At 41.8% G+C, this 21,729-nt stretch overlaps 2 protein-coding genes across 3 annotated transcripts in view; one reads left to right on the forward strand and one right to left on the reverse strand.

Annotated features, from left to right (window-relative positions):
• The window catches only part of R3HDM2 (R3H domain containing 2), a 147,527-nt gene extending 138,401 nt beyond the window's left edge, over positions 1 to 9,126 (reverse strand). Inside the window, exon 1 of one of the 2 annotated variants that reach the window (XM_078146006.1) lies at positions 8,884 to 9,125. The gene's annotated coding sequence lies outside the window, so the exon portion shown is untranslated. Of the gene's footprint in view, positions 1 to 8,883 lie in introns of both variants that reach the window. The other variant, XM_078146007.1, reaches the window with a different exon arrangement.
• Positions 9,127 to 15,780: 6,654 nt separating this feature from the next.
• On the forward strand, positions 15,781 to 21,481 carry INHBC (inhibin subunit beta C). Its single transcript, XM_020990105.2, has 2 exons — positions 15,781 to 16,117; positions 18,914 to 21,481. Exons 1-2 carry the CDS (start codon positions 15,781 to 15,783, stop codon positions 19,657 to 19,659), a joined length of 1,083 nt encoding a protein of 360 aa, XP_020845764.1. The 3' UTR covers positions 19,660 to 21,481.
• The last annotated feature ends 248 nt before the right edge of the window (positions 21,482 to 21,729 follow it).

Below are 21,729 nucleotides of genomic sequence, written 5' to 3' on the forward strand. Positions count from 1 at the left end.
ATTCTTCTTTTCCTCACCACCACAAACTCATTCATCAGCATGTAATAGGCAGCACCAAATAAGAAAGTTTTTTTTTTTTGCGAGGCAATCAGGATTAAGTGACTTACCCAGGGTCACACAGCTAGTGTCAAGTGTCTGAGGCCACATTTGAACTCAGGTCCTCCTGAGTCCAGGGCCAATGCTGTATCCACTGCACCACCTAGCTGCCCCAACAAAGTTCTTTTAAGTCTTTAATCTTTTCTACTTAAAAGCTGTGAGATCTTGAGCTGAGGTATTTCTAGACCCCACCTAGCTATAAAATAGAGCCAGAAATCATGAAAGAAACTGTAAATTCTTAATATTAAAATCTGCAGAGGGACAATGGAGAAGTATTGCCTATTAACAGCAAAAAAATTTATGTTTGTTAGTTTTGCTGAATTTTTTCTGCTCCTTTATTCACTGTTATAAAGGGATAGTTCTTTGGGAGGGGCTGGAAGAGAGACACAGCAGAAAATGCAGGTGATATAGGTGAATCTAAATGAAAAGATATCAATACAATTTTATTTTTTAAAAACCTGTACGGATTCTGGATTCAAACATTCCTGAAGCATTAAATAGCTAGTTTCATTTTGCATTTTCAGTAACATTTTGCTACTGAAAATTGCTTCAAGAAAATGTAAGAATTCTACAATTCAGAAGGGTCACATCATGACAGGTAAGCAAAGATTTCTGAAATCTAAAAGTCAAGAAAATCAAATACCATAAACTGAAAAAGATCATAAAAAAGGACAAAATGAAGTTTGGTATAGTAAAAAGATCCCTAGATTAGGAGTCAAAAAAGATTTGGCTCCTTCACTAACAGATTGTAACCTCAGGAAAGTCACAGTCTCTCTGTATTTCCTCATCTGTAAAATTTTGGAGGCTGGTACAAATGGTATCTAAAATTTCACAATCTAGGATTTTAAGCTAGAAATGGATCTTAGAAACAACCTACCTAATACTTTCACAACAGTAAATGGTTACAGGACATTTTCAAAGGAAGAAATCCAAGCTATCAATCATGGCAATATGAAAAAATGCTTCAAATCACTGATAATTAAGGAAATGCAAATGAAATAACTCTAAGATTCTACTTTACATCATCAGATTGGCAAAGATGACAACAAAGGAAAATGACAGATGTTGGAGGGGTTATGGGAAAACAGGAATATTAATCCACTGTTGAATGAAGCCATGAATCAATCTAGATATTCTGAAAAGCAGTCTAGAACAATGTCCCCAAAATCACTGAAGTTCCCAAAAGTGACTCCTCTGCCCCAACTCAGCCATACACAAAGATGGTCATACCCTTGATCTTGACATCACTCACAAATGCACTACTTCCAAATTCAAGAATTCCAAAAATCTCCATATTTGACATAATCCGTTGGCTTTCCGCCTCTCTCTCTACTTTCCTTTACCCTCCAATCAATTCTCTAAGGCCTTCTGGCCTGTTACTAGCCACACTCTCCTCTTTTCCCCATACTGACCCCTTAGTGAATCAGTTCAATTCTACACTGTTTTCTTCTCTGGCCCCTTTATTATATTCCTGATTGTGCCAGGCCAAGTGTCAGCCCTGGATGACTTCCACCATTTGTCACCTTCACTTCTACACACATGCTGCTAAACATAGGTGGATCACATAACCATTCTGATGGTTCACCCTTGCCTCATATAAAGAAGCAACCTTACTCTTATTTATTATTTTAATTTTCAAATTATCTCCACCCTTCCATCCCCCCCCATTGAGGAAAGACATATAATCATATAATACCTATTACACATATAAACTCATGAAAAAATTTTTCCACATTAGCCATGCTGAGGGGAAAAAAAAGGCAAGAAAAAATAAAAGAGAAAAAAATATGCTTCAATCTGCACTCAGAACTGCACAATCTGCACCAGTTCTGTGTCTCTAGGTGGGTAGAATTTTTCATCATCAGTCCTTTGGAATTGTCACGGATCACTGTACTGGTCAAAATTACTAAGTTTTCACAGTTGATTATCATTACAACATTGTTATTACTGTGTCTGTTGTTGTCCCCATTCTACTCACATCAGCTCATAAGAATCCCCAAGTTTTTCTGAAACCATTACCACCATCCTTTCTTACAGCATAATTCCATCCAGTATTCCATCACAATTATGTATCATAACTTGTTCAGCCATTTCCCAATTGATGGGCATCCCCTCAGTTTCCAATTCTTTGGGCAGCCTTACTCCTTACCAGGTCCTCAGGATCACACCCAAAAACCTGTTTGGCGCTGAAAGCCCATCATAACCTAGGTTCCCCTTGACCCCCACACCTTTCCAGTTTTCTTACTCCCCACCATGTACTCTTTGATCCAGTGCTCCTTGCTGGTCTATGAACAAAACACTCCATCTCTCAATTCCCAGCATTTTTTTTGACTGTCCCCTATTACTGGAAAGGGGCAGCTAGGTAGTGCAGTGGATAGAGTACCAGCTCTAGAAATCAGGAAAATTCATCTTTCTGAGTTCAAATGCAGCCTCACACATTCACTAGCTGTGTAACCCTGGCTAAGTCGCTTAACATTGTTTGCCTCAGTTTCCTCATCTGTAAAATAAGCTGAAAAAGGAAATGGCAAACCACTCCTGTATCTTTACCAAAGAAACCCCAAATGGGGTCATGAAGAGTTGGACACAACTGAAGAACACAAAAACAATAACATGCCTGGAATATTCTCCCTCCTTATCTCTGCCTCCTGGTTTCCCTGGCTTCAAGTCTCAACTAAAAATCTCTTCTTCAACAAGTCTTTCCCAACCCCTCTTAATTTCAGTGCCTTCCCTCCCAATTATTTCTATTTATCCTGTGTATAGCTTATTTGTACATAGTTGTTTGCTTGTTGTCTCTTCCATTAGAATCAGAGCTCCTTAAGGGCAGAAACTGTCTTTTACCTGTATTCCCACTGCTTAGCACAGTGACCAGCACATAACAGGCACTTAATACATGTCTACTGACTGACTAAATGTGTATATTCTTTGACCTAGCAATACCTTTACTATGCATATGCCCTAAGGAGATCAAAGAGGAAAAGAATCCATACATAAAAAATATTAATGATCTTTTTGTAGTGGCAAAGAAGTTGAAACTAAGGAGATGTCTATAAACTAGGGAACAGCTAAACAAAATGTAATGGAGTATTACTGAGCCATTATTGTGCCAAATGATGGAAAGGATGGTTTCAGAAAAACTTGTAAAGACTTATCTAGGAGCAGCTAGGTGGCGCAGTGGACAGAGCTCCAGCCTTGGAGTCAGGAGGACCTGAGCTGAAATCTGGTCTCAGACACATGACACTCACTAGCTGCATGATCCTGGGCAAGTCACTTAACCCCGACTGCCTAAAAAATAAAAAAAAGACTCATCTGAACTGATAGAGAGTGAAGTGAACAGAACCATGTGTACAGTAACAACAATGTAAAGAAAAAACAATTTTTAAAGACTTAAAAACTCTGGGTCAATGTAATGACCATCTATGATTCTAAGCTACTGATGATGAAACATGCTACCCACCTGAGAGGGAAGTGATGGACTTAAGGATAAAACATACATTTTTGCGTATGACCAGTACTTTTCAACCTAATAACACTGACCTCCTTTCTGTTTCTTGAACGTAACGCTCTATCTCAAAAGTTTCCAAATTTATTTGGCCTACCACCCCCCTTTCCAAAAAAAAATTACTCAGCGCCCCCCTAGAAATCTAATTTCTTTAACCCTTTAATGTTTTTTAATTTTCAATGTTTCAAAAAAATGTGAAATTGTTTTAAATGATGCATCTTACATTTAATAATTTATTATAAATTTGTGGGGGTTTTCCTGCATTGAAATTTTGATGATGCAACACTGTGTCATGTAACCATATAGTATCATATTATAACCAAGTCATTAAAGAAGTACCCATCAAATGGGGAATTGCTGAACAAGTTATGGTACAGAAATGTGAGAGAATACTACTGTGAATGTAAGAAATAATGAAGGGAATGGTTTCAAAGAAACTTGGGAAGACTTATATGAACTGACACAGAGTCAAGGGAACAGAAAGAAAACAAATTATACAATGACAACATCATGGTAAAGACAAACTACTTTGAAATAATTAAGAACTCTATTTAGTGTGATGACCATCCATGATTTCAGAAGACTAATAATGAAACATGCTGCCCACCTCCTAATAGGAAGGTGAAGGATTCAGAATGAAGAATGAGAATGCTCTCAATTTGGGTGGGGAGTTGAGGTAGCAGGTAGAAAATGCAAATTTTTTTTCTTGATTAAAAAAAAATATGTCTGTGTGTATAATTTTAAACAGAAATAAATAATTAACAAAGGAACTCTGATGAAGACAAGAATAAAAACCTAGAACAGGTGCCATAAGACTGAGTTGGCAACAACTGCAAGAATTAAGGCTAACCACTAAAGGAATTTAGGTGGAATTTTTTAAATGGGGGTGCTGAAGAGGTAGTTGAAGGAACACACCAAAACCAGTGGCTATGAGGAGAGTTTCTAAAATTAGACTCACCAACTGTTTTTGCACATAGACACACGACAATTCTGACTCCACTACTCTTCCATTTCCTAACAATCAGTATGCCACACATTGAAGAAGTATTTCTCCCTAGATTACTGATACCATCAGTCATAAATGCTTCCAACCTACTCTATAAATGAGAAAATGAAGGCCCACAGGGAGCCTAAAGTCATACAACTACTAATAAATGGGAAAGCCAAGACTCAAACTGCCTCTAAGTACACAGCTCTTGCCATACTTACTCTTTTTAGCTATGGATACCTTTTCCATAACATCTCCAGCCCTCACCTTGAACACTTAAACAACCTTTCACTTCTGGTTTGGATAGGCAAGGGCTATATGAAACACATCAGTAAGTACTATCTGTACTAAAGAGAACAGAAATATCCTTTTAAATAAATTTGATTATGGAGTAAAGAAATTAACCTTCTGCATATAATGTGCTATTTTAAGACATCTAACCCCTAAAGCTTAGTTCCTATAGAAAGCAAGCTAGAGAGAAGTTCCAATTCATTTTCATGGATTAAGAAGACATTCTTAGGAATTGTAACAATGTGCTGAATGTCCTTTTCACACCACTTTAATACTTAAATGGATTTACTATTTCACCAATGAGGATGTTTTCTCCAAAGATGTAGATCACAATCTATGTTTTCTAACCCTCTTTGACTCTTATACATATCCTCCTATATTTCCTCTATAGGGGAGGTCCACCCAACATGCTAGGGGCCATCTTTTAGTTCACCTGACATTCACTTGACAGATAACAATGACCCATGGAGGTTATCTATTGGTTGTCACTCTGAATTAAAAGAAAACCTGCACATGGTAATAATGCTTATAAACAAAACCACTTTAAAGCCTGCAAGGCACTTTATATATATTAGCTCATTTGAGCCTCAAAACAACTACACAAGGTAGCTGCTGGAATCATGATTATACCTATTTTACAGAAAAGAGGCTCACAGAATGGTTAAGTGAATCACCCACATTTCCATAATTGGAATGAAATCTTAAAATGAGTTCTCTTGATCCCAAGCCCAGTACTCTAACCACTGGACAATATGTGCCTCCTCTTTACAACAAAGACAGGACCTGCACGAGTCATTTCACTGATAGAGGGAATTCCATGAAAAATGCTGGAAGCAAACTTGTCTTCAACTTAAAGCCTTAGAGACCTGCCTCTAGCACTATAGAGGTTTAGTGACTTGCCCAGGATCTCAGAGTCAAGAAAATAATAAAATTATTCATCAAAAATAAAGCTGTACTCATTGCTCATCCTTCTTCCACATATGCCACACAAACGGATCAATGTTGCCTTATGTTCTATTTCATATCACAATGATACGTATTTGTATATATACACACATATATATATACACATGTATATATACATATATAGACACATATGTACATACACATATGTATATATACATATATAGACACATATGCATATACATATATACTTTTGCACACACACACAGATATGTATCCATACTAAACTGTTAGCTCTGAAGAGACAAGAGCCACATTAATAACTTTAGCATCTGTGTACACATTACAAGTGCTTAATAAAATGATGGTTGAATTGAATTGACAAAAATAGGAGGATTAAAGCTTATAGTCTTACTTCAACTGCCATGGAAATATCATATCTTATCAGTATCCTAGAATAGACTTAAGACAATCCAAAAATCTGTGGTCGCCAAATTTTTTGGACTACATGGGTCCTAATATACAACTTTCCTTTCTCTTCCTTAAAACATACTTTTTCCTAAAAACTGTTCAGATCATCAATTATCACTGCATCCCACAAATTCTACTCTCTTGTCCCCAGCAAGTCTTCCATGTCCAAGAAGAAGTTACTGCAACAGCCTCAGCCATGCTCCTAGCATCTCTACAAGGTGCTGAAAGCTGCATCCTTCAGATTCAAGAGGAATGATTAAAGTAATGACAGTCCCCAAGAACTATCCCCATTCGATCTACTCTGGCCAGGTCAAAAAAAGGTAACAGAGGTCCTAAATAAGAACCAAGAAATCAAAAAATAAATCCAGGGATAACCCACAGTACTCAGGAAGACTTCTCTTCTTTCCACTTTTAAATATAAATTAAATGGAGGTTGTTTATAAAACATTAAAATGGGGAAAGAGATTGGGAAAATGAGAGAGAAGCCAAAATTGCTCGAAATCCATTCATCCTGGTATCTTTAGGAAAAGCTGTCCTCAATAGATAAAGGGCTTGGGGGAAACAACGGAGGAAGCTTAAGAGCTTCTAAGCAATTGTTACCAAATGAGCCTAAAAAGGACTAGCATACACATAGTGTGTATGCTTACATTTACACACCTTCCTTCTACTGGAAAACTCAAGTTCGAGAAACTGAAGAAAGTCAGCCTTATTCAACAATATTCACCCCACCACACCACCATCACTACTACCACCACCACCATCACTCCATACCCTTTCCCCACCAGGAAGTAAAAGATAATTCATTATTTTTCTTATTAGATAATCCAGCAAGGTTCAAGGGAAGACCCTGAGACTAGGAGTAAAATTCTAAACCTTGAGTGATGGAAGGTCTTCTGCCCCTAAGAACATTACCACTTTCACACACTTCTTTGACCCACTCCTTTAGACTTCATCGAAGGACCTGAAAGCACTAATAAACAACACTAATACTGGCCATTATTTACAAAAGTAGCCCAAGATTTCAATCTCATGACTAGAATTGAAGAAAGAACTCATTTTTATACATTTGGATCAATTTGTTCTTTGTTGTTATATTCCCACATAACAGCATCAAACCTACATGTGGACTTGGATAAAATTTTCCAAACTCTTTACTCCTAGGGAAAAAAGTTTGAGGCCTCATCTCTACTACACATAGTAAGCATTTAATAAATGTTTGCTGAACAAAGAATGGTTCTTACTGTCAAACACAAACAGTTGGGACATCAGTCTTGTAATTAAAGACTCCCTGTCCTCCCTATCCCCTAGGACAGCAAAAGGGGAAGAATGCAACTGAAACATGGATTGATACAACCAATTTCCACTACAACCTTTTTTCTCCCTTGCACACCACTAGTAAGTGTCATTAACAGGAGTTAAGACATAGGGAGGGAAGAAGGCAAACAGGAAGAGGACATGTTAAGAAGTAAAAAGTCACCAACCATTATATCTAGTGACACCGGTGCCACGAGTCGCCTATCCCACACATACCCTATCAGAATACTCAGATCATGCACGTTTTTTACTGCGACTTCACAAGTCTCAATAAAAGGGATATAGACTCTGAGGTTCCCTATATATTTTAAAAGTTCAATGTGTCATCTCTCTCCTCCACAGTTTTCTTGTTTTGTACTATCATCAGACAAGAATCATCGAGATTTCCCCAATCTTTAATCAGATCTACATGAAGAAAACACTAACTATAATCCAACTCGGATAAGAATTTTAAAATGTCTTTTCAATGTTTCAATGTCTTTATCATACCACAGAAGTTAGCTATTTCTTACAATAATTATTACTATATTACCACTACACTGACTTCAGCTGTAGAAATAACCTGTGGTGAACATTTAAATAACTCACTTTTGACCCTGAAGGATACAGAAATGTTTTCAGGAGCCCAAAAGTGAATTCACCAAACTGAAAGGGACCTTTTGGATTATCTAATCCAAGCCCTAATTGCTAGGCAAGTGTAGATGCAGTTTTTTCTGCCCTGGAAATGCCACACCACCCATCTGCAAACACCAGTTTAGAAACTCACTGACACTGGTGGAGTTTAAAGCACTTCAACCCCTCTCCCTCCCAATTTCTCTTGGGCTCTTCCCAGGTGGGAAGAACCCCAGCCCGACAGCACCTCCACGACCCCCTCCCCCCACTCCTATCGCGGCCATTCACAAGGGAACGACACTTTTCCAGACCCGCCTGTCCAGCCACAGGTGCCCCCCCCCGGTCCCCGAGGCCTCCCTCCAACCCGAAGGGGGCCCCACTCGCCGTTCACCTCTTGCGCCCCTCCCAGGAGCCGGGGTCTGTCCCCTTCAGGTATCCCCGTCCTCATCTGCCTCTCTCGGGGGTCCAGCCTCCCCACAGCCCCGGCTGCGCCAGTGCCCTGCCCTCCCCTGGGGGCCCCCCCTCACTGTTGTGGCCCCAGGGGCCGCGCGCGCTACCCCTCACTCACGCTTACTCACCCTCCCCTGTGGGGGGGGGAGTGCGCTGCGCCGCCCCCCTCCTCACTCCTCCCATCCCCTCCCTCCCCTCCGCTCCGCTCAGCTCCCCTACCCGACCCTCACACGGGCCCCGGCCCTGCCTGCCTCCTCACCGGGCTCCGGCTCCGGCCCGTCTTCTTAGCGGGGTTTCCCCCGGGGCCCGGGGCGGGGGGAGGGGGCCGGGCCAGGCCGGGCCGGGGAGGGGGGGAGGGGGAAGGGGCTGGGGAAAAAGGGGGGAGGGGAAGAAGGGGGAGAAAAGGGGAGAAACCAAACCCGGAAAGGGGAGAAAAGGGGGGGGAAAAACCAGAAGGGGAAGAAAGGCCCAGAGTCCGCCCCCTCCCCCCGCTGCGGCCTGCGCGCTACGTCACCGCGCTCTGCGTCCTCGTCACCGCGGCCTGCGTATCCCTCCCTTCGCACCCCCCCCTCCGGCCACCATGCTTTTACTTGCACACCTGCTCCAGCCTCCGCAACACCGACCCCGCGCCCCACCCAGGCGTTGCCTTGGGAACGGTGAGAGGCTGAATTCTCCAGCTCCACTTTAATAAGAGCACTAGGGTCCTGGGGACCTCCCAAGCACCCAAACTCACAAGGATGCCTGGGTCGCCCCGCTCTTTGGCTACACATTTATTCCCTTCTCTCCCAAAGCCATGGTCCTTTTCCCACCAAGATCCGCCCGTTCGGGTACTGTCCCTTCCAGACTGATGCTCCTTTGGCGCTGGTGCACTTGGTTTTCTCTCCCTCCTCCCCTGACTTCCTTCAAGTCTCCACCTCCTGGCTTCCCAGGCTCCCTTCAAGTCCCAACTAAAATCCGACCTCCTACTGAAAGCTTTTCCCAATCTCTTTTGAGTCTAGTGCTTTCTTCCCTCTTTTGATTATCTCCTATTTATCCTGTATATAACTCGTTTGTACGTTAGTTGTTTATGTGTTGTCTCTCCCACTAGACTGCCAGTTCCTTGAGAAACTGGGACTTTTTTCTTTGTATACTCAGTACCTGGCACATAGGAGGCGCTCGATAAAAGTTTATTGGCTAACTCACGTCGACTCAGCTAAAATCCCAACTTCGGTTAAAAACCTTTCCTAATCCTCCTTAATCTTAGTGCCTCCCCTCTGAGATTCTATTTATCCTATGTTTATCATATTCGCACATACTTGTTTCTCCCATTAGAATGTGAGCTCCTTGAGGGCAGGGATTGGTTTTTTCCTTTATATGTATCCCCCGCTCTCAGTACTATGGTTGGCGCATTGCAGGTGCTAAATGCTCGTTGACTTGACGGGTTGACTCGTGTCTTACTTGTTGCCTGAGTTCCTCCAAATCCAATGCCGCCATCTAGCCAAATGAAGGGACGAATGAATAGGAGAAATACTGCAATTAATTGCAGAATAGTAGAAATAATAGTACCGGACATTTATGTAACATTCTAAATCAACAAGCATTTATAAAGCGTGTACTATGTATTGGGCACTTGCTGAGGGCCAGAGGGACCAAGATAGGCAAAAAGAATTCCTGCCTTCAAGGAGCTCACAGATTAATGGGGGGAAGCATTTTAGAAACAACTGTGTACAAAGTTACACACGAGATAAATTGGAGATAAGCTCAGAGGGAAGGTATTAACTTTAATTCACCAGGACCAGGATAGGTTTTTTGGTTTACAAAATGCTTTCTATGTGGGCTCTTACTCATCCTGTGAGGTAGGGGCAGGTCCCATCTGTCTCTACCTCAACTATTTTCATTCTGCTTGAAAGACAGTAGGATGAAATAGTACAAAATTGTACCAGAGGAAGAAGACCCACCCATGCCTCTATTCTGCCCATTATGCTACTCACTATGTGACTTTAGGAAAATCATCACTTCTCAGCTGTAGCTTTCTCATCTGTAAGATGGGGATAATAGGGATACCTTTGCCTATGTTAGTGGGTTGTTCAACTGAAATTAAAAGTGGAAAGGCTTCTCTAAACTGTATTGTTATCATTTCCATCTCCATCAGGGAGCCCCTGATGGAGAAGATGCTATCTAGGGGCAGCATTCTCCCCAGTGGGTAGAGACTTATTAAGTAGTTAGGAATGCTGAGTCCAGGGGGGGGAAAACTCAATTGAGTGAGAGGGAGGGTCTGCTCTCTTTGCCAGGCAACCCTGCCAGGGAAGAGGCTTGAAAGGTGTAGGAAGTGCATATTCCTTATGGTAAAGGAACAGTGAGTCCAAGGAATCTTCACCCCATTTTGGTTCCCTGAAGCAAAACTTCAGTCACACCATCCTAGTTACAGTTTTGGGTGTGAGAGAAGCAAGGAGTTATCTTACACCTAGGGGACTTCCTAAAAGACTGTGTGTGTGTGTGTGTGTGTGTGTGTGTGTGTGTGTGTGTGTGTGTTGGGAGGTAAGAGAGAAGAATAAATCTCATTACTGGGAATCCTGCAACCCAAGCAAGACAGTCTCTAAGTATGAGCCATGTCCAGTGTAAAAGCCTCTTTCCTAGCACACAGATGCCCTACCTGAGACATTTTCTGCTTAGCCTTATCTCTCTTTCTAATCTTCCCCAAACTAACCCACTGTGGAAACGCCTGGCCAGTGCCTAAGTGTTCTTTCCAGAAAAACTCAAGCTACAACAGAGATTAGGAATACTTGGAGAATGAGTCAAAAGAGTGAGAGGATAGGGTTAAAGGATGAGGGATGGAGAGGTCAATGTGGGGAGAGAAACAAAGATGAGAAGTGATAAGGAGACATTTTAACAGTAAATTAATAGTATGAAAATGCTTCTTTTATGGCATATTACAATTGTTTCCCAATTAATTTCTCTATTTTAGGCTCTCACGTCTCTAACCCATCTTCCACTCAAATATTCAAAATACCCAAATAGATGAGTGATTCCAGTGATGTGGATGTTTCCTCCGGTGATGCAATATTGTAGACCATCCTGGGTGACTTTTGTACAAGACTTCTCACAAATAGCCACAGAGGGTACATCCAACATTCTGGAAGCTTTATTCAGCTTCTCCTAACACTGAGAGGATATCAAACTCAGGTTCTTCCCCCTGGCCCTTAACAGGGGACTAACCCAACTTCTTTTATTTCCCTAATAACATCTTGTATATCTTTTACTTTTTTGCTGTCTTTTACTTATATCTCCAAATTTTCTTATTTATTATATATTGAAGACAATTCATACCCATTCTTCTGTGTGACATTAATTTTTATGCTTGAGAGACTGTTGTTCTATATCTTACAGCCATACAACAGCAGGTAGAATATTGGCATTTAAAAGGTCATCCTTTGCTTCTAAGAAAAGTTTGGGGTCATTAAAAAAGCTTTATATTCTCCTAAAGGCAATCCAGCCTACTCTTTTATTCCTGTTTAGTTCTGGGCCCAACTATCTTTCCTAGATATAAATACTGATAGACAAGCTCTAAAGATTGTCTATCCAACTTTTTGCCATAATCTTAGCAATAGACATTTTTCATCCACTTGGTCTTTCCTATATGGATTATCAGGCCGAAGTCTTTTGCATGAGTACAGAACTCTTACAGAAGTCTCTTCAGTGATCTGGATCTTAATGCAAATGGCATAATGTCACCTACAAATAACAGTAATGATTATTATAATTATGATAGCTAACATTTATGTAGCACTTATTATGTGCCAAGCACTTCACCATTATCTCATTTGGTATTCACAGCAACTCTGGGAAGCAGATGCTATTATTATCCTCATTTTATAGATAAGGAAACTGAGACAAATAGGAGAATAGAGAGGACTTCACCATCTGCCTCTTCAACTTAGACACTGCACTAAATCTCCTCCTTCACAGTGCCAAATACTGTGCCCTGCCTCATGTTTACCACCAATGTGTCACGGAACAAGGTTATATCTGCTGTTATAAACCTTTCAAGAAATATTGAATTATATTGGTATATGGATAGAAGCCATCTTGTTGAAAGAGAGCCTTTAGGGCAGTGTTTTACTCTATTGGATTCCAGATCGAATGGATATTTTCATAATTAACAAACAATAAGCACAGTGGGATCTTGTATTCTCTACATCTTTTGGTCAATTGTTCGGTGGTAAAGATGGAATACCCTCATTGAGGACATCATTAATACCTGTGAATGATTCTTATAAACTGACAAAATAATCTTCCTAAATCAGGTCTGACCAAGTTATTCCTCTGCTTAAGAAATTTTGTTGCTGGTGGTGTTCAGTTGTGTCCAACTGTTTGTGACCCCGTTTGTGATAGTTTACCATTTTCTTCTCCACTCCATTTTACAGATGAGAAAACTGAGGCAAATAGGGTTAAGTAATTTGCCCACTGTCACACAGCTAGTAAAAGTTTCTGAGGCCAGATACGAACTCAGGTCTTCCTGAGTCCAAGCCTGGCACTCTATCTACTACACCACACCTTATATTAAATAACAAGTCAAGTCAACTAGCATTTATGAATTGACTACTACGTGCTATTGTTCAGTTATTTCAATTGTGTCTCTTTGTGACCCCATTTGGGATTTTCTTGGCAAAGATACTTAAGTGTTTTGCCATTTCCTTCTCCAGCTCATTTTACAAATGGGAGGAAACTGAGGCAAATAGGGTCAAATAAGTTGACCAGGGTCACATAGCTGTCTGAGGCTGAATTTGAACTCACAAAGATGAGTTTTCCTGCCTAGCTGCTTGGTAGCTCCCTAATACTTCTAGGGTGAAGTAGAAATTCCTCAGCTTGGCATGTAAAGCCTTTACATAATCTGGCTCTATCTTTCCATATTTATTCCACTCCCTTTCAAAATAAATCCATTAATCATTCAAAAAGCATTTATGAAATGCCTACTACGTGCCAGGTACTAGGGATAGAAAAACAAAGATTAGGAGTAGCTAGGTGGCGCAGTAGATAGAGCACCGGCCCTGGATTCAGGAGGACCTGAGTTCAAATCTGGCCTCAGACACCTAAAAACACTTACTAACACTAACAAAAACAAACAAAAAAAACCCACAAAGATTAAATACTTCCCAACATCATTCTATCAGTGGAAACAACATGTACACACTGAAGTGTGTAGCAGAGGTTGGTTTAGATGTCTGGCTTCCTCCTGAAGAAGCATGCATGAGAATGGGCAGGAACCATCCCTTGGACATCTGAGTAGCACAGTGGATGGAGGACTGGGCCTGGAGTCAGGCAGACCTGATTTCACATCCAACCTCAGATACTTACCAGCTATATGACCCTGGGCGAGTCACTTAAGCTCTGTTTGCCCAGTTTCCTCCTCTGTAAAATGGGAATAATACAGTGCCTACCTTCCAGGGTTGTTCTAAGGATCAAAAGAGATAATAAAGCATTTAGCATAGTTTTTGGAACATACTTAAGTACTATATGAATGCTAGCTATTATCATTATTATTCAATGATGCCCCCTGGCAACTTCCAGAGATATATGTGGCTTGTTGCTAAAGGGCTTGGAACATTGGAATGACGTAGCAAACCCTGGTTGGTTCCCCCTCCACCCCATCTTCCCCCCCCCATCCCCTCTGCCCACATTCTCACTTGATAGCTGAAAAGAGAGAGCTCAGGAAGGACTGGCTGCTGAACCAGTAAGAGCCACCAACTTAAGAAGGGACTTTGCCCTCTGGTACTCTGGTGCCTCTCTGTCTCACACTCTCTCCCTACCCCACTCTTCACATGAGGAATCTCGAAATGCTTTCACATGGCAATGAGTACACAGTGTGGCACAGATGAGCTTGAGACTGGATCTCAAAGTCCTAACTTCCTCCCTTGTTTTGTGTTTCTTTCCTGAGAATAATCGACAGAACATCCATCTTGAGGTGGACATTTCCAGCATTGGAGGCAGTCTTCTGAGTCGGAGAAATGAGTCACTGTGGATTCCTCATTCACTGCTGGCTGCGCAGTGGGAGGTACTCCTGCAATAAGAAATGATGAACAGGATGCTTTCAGAAAAACCTGGGAAGACTTACATGAACTGATACAAAGTGAAGTGAGCAGAACCAGGAAAACAGTGCACACAGTAACAGCAATATTAAACAATGATCAACGGTGAATAACTTGGGTATTTTCAGCAATACAATGATCCAAGACAATTCTGAAGGACTCATGATGAAAAATGTTATCCACCTCCAGAAAAGGAACTGATAGAGTCTGAATGCAGATTGCAACATATTTTTTTACCTTTTTTATTTTTCTTGTTTGTTTGATTAGTTTTGGTCTGCATTTTCTTTTGTAACATTGCTAATATGGAAATGTTTTACATAATTGCACATAATAATCTATATAAAATTGCTTGCCTTCTTAAGGGGAAGGAGACAATGTGGACCTCAAAATTTAAAAAAAAAGCAAATGTTAAAAATTTTCATATGTAATTGAGAAAAAAATTTTAATGCTTGTTAAGTTGAATTAAATTGTACAAATTAGGGGGCAGCCAGGTGGTGCAGTGGATAGAGCACCGGCCCTGGATTCAGGAGGACCTGAGTTCAAATCCGGCCTCAGACACATAACACTTATTAGCTGTGTAACCATGGACAAGTCACTTTACCCCATTGCCTAGCCAAAAACAAAAACAAATAAATTGTACAAATTAGAATTTCTTATTTGAGGGTCAATCCTTAAAGTAGTCTGTCACTGGAGGGCTTGGATCCATCCTCCCTTTCTCAATTCTCTGAGTACTTTGTGATAGAGGAGAATTTCACCTCTAACCTTTGCTCCTAGAGCTGGCAGCTAACATAAATGGAAATTGTCTGCCTTCCAAAACTGGATGATGGAAATTTCATTCTTCCCAAACAAACCAACCCCCCACCCCCAGTACTTTAGTTACTTATCAGTTGACAATGTCTGACAGGTCCTAGTGTTGGTCTTCTCTTTCTCAAGCCAGATGTGTAGTCACCATCTCCCCTGCCGCAAAGAATTATGCCAGCTGGACACACACCCTTTGGTGTGGACTCCAGCATTTAAAACTCAAGTCTCATAGTGGCTGCAGCCCTGAGTTCCAGATTTAAGGTGTTTCTTCTGGAAGACCCCAGCAGACAATGGCCTCCACTCTGTTCCTGGGTCTCCTGCTCCTGATTCCAACTACAGCAGGCACAAAATGGGGTGGTAGTCAATGTCCAGCATGTGGAGTTCCCGGTTCAGATCCTGAGAGGCAACGGGAGCTGCTGCTCAATCTGGCAAAGCAAAATATCCTGGATAAACTGCACTTAACCCAGCGCCCGACATTGATCCAGCCTGTGTCCAGAGCCACCCTGAGGACTGCACTGCGGCGTCTCCACGGTCCCCGAGGAAGAATTCTGTCTGATAGCATTTTAGGGGTTTCTGGGATTGGAGCTGAGGAACAAGAGTATGAGATCATCAGTTTTGCTGAGACAGGTAGGTGTGGGAACTGAGGTATACAACCTCTTTTAAAAAACAGAACAACCCAACAATTCAGTAGAACTACTTCTAAAACTAGTAACAATTCAGCCCTCTCACTTCCTTCCCCAACCTTTTCCCTTTTCCTGTTGGGAACTTCATATAATACAACCTACCTGCCACTCCCAGATTTGGCACCTAATTATAATAATAATAATAATAACAACAACAACATAGAGGTCAATATCCAGAAATCTTTCTATTTCATCTGCTCCCTCCTTATTCTACCCACCCTATGCCCTAATCCCCTGGGGCCCTAGACAGCCCTTAACCTAGTTCTTAGGATGACTTGAGCAAGCTGAGAGCTAGAGGTATTAAGTTAATTTGGGTGGTATGATTGGATCCCCTGAAGAAACACAAAGAAACCAGAAGGGGAGAGGGTAAATAGAGGCATGCCCATACCTGAGTGATTTTAGGAGTCCATTTAGGAACCAGAAGACAGAGACCCCAATGATGCCCTCTCTAGCTGCCTGCTGTTGAAGGAGGGTATTGTGATCCCAGGCTGATCCTTAGGCTTGAAAATTGGGATCACAATGAAGTAAAAATAACTAGATTTGGAGTTTGAAAATTCAGGTAGAAATCCCAGCTCTGATACTTAGTATCTATCTAACCTTGGGAAAAGTCACTTCACTTTTCTGGATCTCAGATTCTAAATCTTTAAAATTAAGGAGTTTGACTTCATGCTTATAGTTTTAAATTCTATGAATTCCTATGAACTAGCTCTGGTAACTCATGGATGGGTTAGCCTACTCTGAAGCCTAATGAGCCTCAGTAACCTATTATTGGCTAAATGGGTAGGTTTTGTGCAACTTTGGAATATAAGAATTGGGAAATCTACTAGATTAAAAAGGAAACATCCTTCTTCCTTTTTCAGAATCATGGTGTGGAGTGTGGAGACAGAGGAAAAAGAATCCTAAGACAGAAAAAAGGGAGTAGGAGCCAGGGAAAAGAGTTTTGCTTTGGGAAAACACAAGGATTATTAGTCGAGCCAAAGGGCAGTCAATTGTCACATCCTTTCTAGTAGCATTGCTGGCAGTGATGTGGCACTGAATGAATTATCATTCCTAGAACATCAGTATAACCATCACCAGGTGGCAAGGCAGGTTGAGCTGTCAATCACTACTGAGCCAAGGAGAATTGTCAGGCCTGTCAGGGAAACTCCTCCTCCATCCCTCTGTATGGACAGAGCTTACTGGAAAACTCACCCCCCTTCTGGGGCATGGCTTTCCTTTCAAACCCACTGTATCTTCCAGGGGAAGAAAAGTTGCTGCCCATCTATCTATTTCTCCCCAACCCTACCTCTTGTACCAGTGGTATCCTCCTCATGATAGCCTTCTTTCTTTTACTCCCGGTATACATTAAAACAGCCTAAGAAACCAAATAAATAAATCTCTATTAAATGTGTAGCTAGCAAATTCCAAATTGAGTTTACAAAAATCTCGATAATTTAGACCACTGTTTAGTGTATTTTATGAGAAGCACATTAAAAAAAAATCTAGATTGAAAGATAAGGAACAAATTAGTTTGCATGTGCTCAGATAACTTAGATGGTAACTAGAAAGGGGATAAGCGGTTTTCTCCAGTAGTAGAAGGGATTACCCACTCCTAGGACAAGATCAATCCTGTCCCCACTATCTGTGAGTTGGATAACTTTTCCTTGAAGCCATCTTCATGCTGGCCCAATTCTCCAGCAGGTCCTCATGACTTATCTTTTAGCAACTGCTCCCTATGGCTATTTGCTGGCATCTATCAGGTTAAGATGGCATCCTGCTTCTTATTCCTTCCAGCCCCTTTCCAAAGTCAGGATCAAGGGTAAAATGTGAGAGTCTTGATCCATGAGGTCAGTTCCATTCTTGGTGGCTAAGGTTTTGGCCACAAGAGCAAGAGTTAGGGGCAGCTAGGTGGCGAAGTAGATAGAGCATTGGCCCTAGATTCAGGAGGACCTGAGTTCAAATCCTGCCTCAGACACATAACACTCACTAGCTGTGTGACTCTGGGCAAACCTCTTAACCTCAATTGCCTCATCAAAAAAAAAAAAAAAGAGCAAGAGTTGGAGGTGGGTGGGGGAGATGGCAAGATACTTGCACTTAGTAGGCCTAGATTTCCTAGCAGATAATTGGATAAGATGTGAACAGTTTGGGACCAGATAGATATAGTAAGTTAAATAAGTTTTCACTCGCCCACCATTCAGAATAGCTTAGATCAAAACCGAATGACATTCCCCCAGGGTGGGAGCAGCATTACGAGGGGATTTTGGTGATGAAATTTGTCATAGGAATGATATCTGCCCAACAAGGTATTGGAAAAAAGGTCAGGACTTTACAAGGTGATTTGTGTTAAATAATTGGTAGGACTAAATAAACTCGAAGATTTTTTTTTCAGAAAAGAATTGGGCACTAAACAAGTTCCCACAGGGAAGAAAATAAAAGGGCTGAACCTGTAGCAGAAAGACTTGGGTTAGACCTCAGAAGGAAATATCTTATGATTAGAGAGACCTGAGAATAAAAAGCATCCATAGCATAGATGGAAGGGGAGATAGATCAAGACTACTGAAGAAAAGGCTGGGAAGAATTGGCCTATTCTGAAATAGCTGACACTTATATAAAACTTCAGTGTTGATAAAGCTCTCTCATTTGGTCCTCACCTGGAATAAGTGGAGGGAAACACACAAAAAGCATGGTCAGACAGAAAGGGGCTGATTCTTTAATGAGTCGGTAGGACAACCAGGACGACTGTTGCTCCTTATGTCTACAGGCCACTCTACTGCCAACAGGACGGTGCTGGATTTCAGACTCTCCCCAGATCAAACCAGTGCTGGCTTGGAGGTCCTCCAAGCCAGGCTGGGTTTCTTCTTGCAGATGCCTCCCAACGGCACATGGAGTATGTACGTGAAGGTCCTGCTACCTAGGCCACAGGACACCAACCTCGATTTGACCACCCAGCATCAGCTAGAGGTGGATTCCAGTGGCTGGTACCAGTTCCTCCTGGGGCCTGAGGCCCAGGCTGCTTATAGTCAGGGGCACCTAACCCTAGAATTAGAGCCCAAAGGCTGGGGAGCCCAGAGCCCAGTTGTCTTGGACAAGGATGCCCAACAGCCCTTTATAATAGCTCGGGTGAGAATAGGAAAAAAGCACCGAATTCATCGTCGGGGCATCGAGTGCCAAGGTGGGTCTCAGATGTGTTGTCGACAAGAGTTCTTTGTAGATTTCCGGGAGATTGGCTGGCATGACTGGATCATTCAGCCTGAAGGTTATGCTATGAACTTCTGTACAGGGCAGTGCCCACTACATGTGGCAGGTATGCCAGGAATTGCAGCCTCTTTCCACACTGCTGTGCTCAACTTGCTCAAGGCTAATGGGGCCCCAGGAACAGCTGGAGGAGGCTCCTGCTGTGTGCCTACTGCCCGCCGCCCTTTGTCCCTTCTCTACTATGACCGTGACAGCAACATTGTCAAGACTGACATCCCAGACATGGTGGTGGAGGCCTGTGGCTGCAGTTAATGTGTATAAAGGGGAAGGAGGTCATGGAGAAGGAGATACTCATACACAAATTCCCTTCTCATCTCAGGCAGGCTGTTCACAAATTTCTGCCCCAACCCAAGATGGGGATTCATCTTTCCCAACATAACTCCGGAAGTCCTTCCACTCTCACATTGGTTATTCTATTGAGGCAGTTGGTAGCACAGTGCATAGAGCACTGGGCCTGGAATTAGGAAGACTGAGTTCAAATCTGGCCTCAGACACTTACCATCCGTATGACTGAGCAAATTGCTTCATCTCTGTGCGTTTCCTCAACTACAAAATGGGATAATAATAGCACCCACCTCACAGGGTTGTTGTGAGGATACAATGAGATAATATTTGTAAAAAGTGTTTAGCATAGCACCTGGCACATAGTAGGTGCTATAAAAATGCTTGTTCTCTTCTTTTCCCTTCCTTATTCTCCCACATTCTCACCCCTTAGGAGTCAACCCATTACATTCTTCAGAAGACAGCTCAGGGTATAGACTGAAAATTTACTACAAACTTCTATTCTCCTTAACCCTCATGCTAACTCACTTCAACTCACAAACACCATCCCTGCCCAGAATTCTCATTTAAGGGACTCTTCCCTCATGTTTTCAGCCAAAGAGACCCCTCACCTCCATCCAGTGGTAGGGATATGCATTTGTCGCCCTTCCTAAAGAGCTAGTCTACTCTTCAACCTATCTGAAAGCAGGAGACTCCTTGCATCCCCATTTCAGGGACTCCCCTCTATCCTTCATAACTCACTGGTTGCCTAAGAATCTCAGTAGAGGACCCCTGCCCCGAAATGAGCTGACCCAGCCCCTTTCCTCCTTTCTGAGGGCAGAAAGATAGGTACAGATGGGTCTGGAGTCTTGAAAAGTATACCTCCTTGGAAACACACACAAACATCTATATTTATCTATCTATTAGAAATATCTATCTATCTCTATATCTCCTTTTGATATCTAGATATCTCCTGTCTCCTAAAAATTCCTCCCAGCTGAAGCTCATCTCTTTTTCCTTGCCCATCACATCCCTAGCTTCCTTCCTTTCCCTTTCCCTCCTCTCTACTTCCCTACCAAGTCCTTGACAAGCCTGCTTTCCAACCTATCTGTGCCTCTCCTGTCCCATATAAATCCTCTCTCCAGGGCAAAGCTACTTGTATTTTCTACCATACACTGTACTTCCTCTCTTTACTTTCTACCTACTCCTCAATAATCTTGGGTTCTTCTCCCTACTCCATTCAAACATCACTGATCTTGTTCTAGATACCAGTAAAAACAGAAACAATTAAAGTTTTGAGGCCTCCTACTTGATGCTTTACTCTTCCTTCTGAATTCACATCCCCACAATGAACTGTCTTCTCATTATCTGGAACACCATTGAGCTGTGAGGAGTAAAGGCAAGAGGGAGGTGAGACCTCCTAACAGGAAGGCCTTAAAATAGAAATACCTAATGGACAAGTACCTGCCACCTCCTCTGCCCTTTGTGATTTGCCCTAACATATGGATGCTTGCAGGCTAATCAATTGCTTGATCAATGGATGGATGATGACCTATTGTGCATTCACATTCTGCTGGACATGGCTCACATTGGTGGTTGCCAAGATGTGGGCTTCTGACCTCTGGGGGAATCACCCAGCTATTGCAAGAGGACCATCTTATTAAATGACTCAGTACAATAGATAAGAAAACATACCTTGTGAAGACAGAATAATTTGTCTCTACACATATGTATTACTACTTTTCAAATATATGTAGCTGCTATTGTGATTAACAAAAAAAAATTCATGTAAACATGTTACTAAATCATGGTAGCTCTTTGTCACGTGTTTTTTAAATTAGCAGGTATTAATAGCAACACAATTATTATCAGGTTGGAATGGAGGATCTGATAAATGTTTTGCCATTAAAAATGGGCAGAGAGGTTGGGAATCACTTGGCCTGTTACAGCACAAGCCTGGGAAGAAGCAAAGGGTTTCAGTCTTATGTTCTCCTCCCTTGTCCACAATCTTGGAGACCTGATAGCAGGCAGGGGCCAGGTGAATGGACTTGAGTGGGAAGA

Source organism: Phascolarctos cinereus, unplaced genomic scaffold (assembly GCF_003287225.1).
Source record: "Phascolarctos cinereus isolate Bilbo 61053 unplaced genomic scaffold, phaCin_HiC Scaffold_1;HRSCAF=81, whole genome shotgun sequence".
Lineage (NCBI taxonomy): Eukaryota > Metazoa > Chordata > Mammalia > Diprotodontia > Phascolarctidae > Phascolarctos > Phascolarctos cinereus.

Bases quoted from the DNA above. Each gene is read 5' to 3' on its own strand.
- INHBC (XM_020990105.2), top strand. From the start codon at position 15,781: ATGGCCTCCACTCTGTTCCTGGGTCTCCTGCTCCTGATTCCAACTACA. The intron at 16,118-18,913 runs GTAGGTGTGGGA...TTATGTCTACAG, and splicing joins CATCAGTTTTGCTGAGACAG to GCCACTCTACTGCCAACAGG.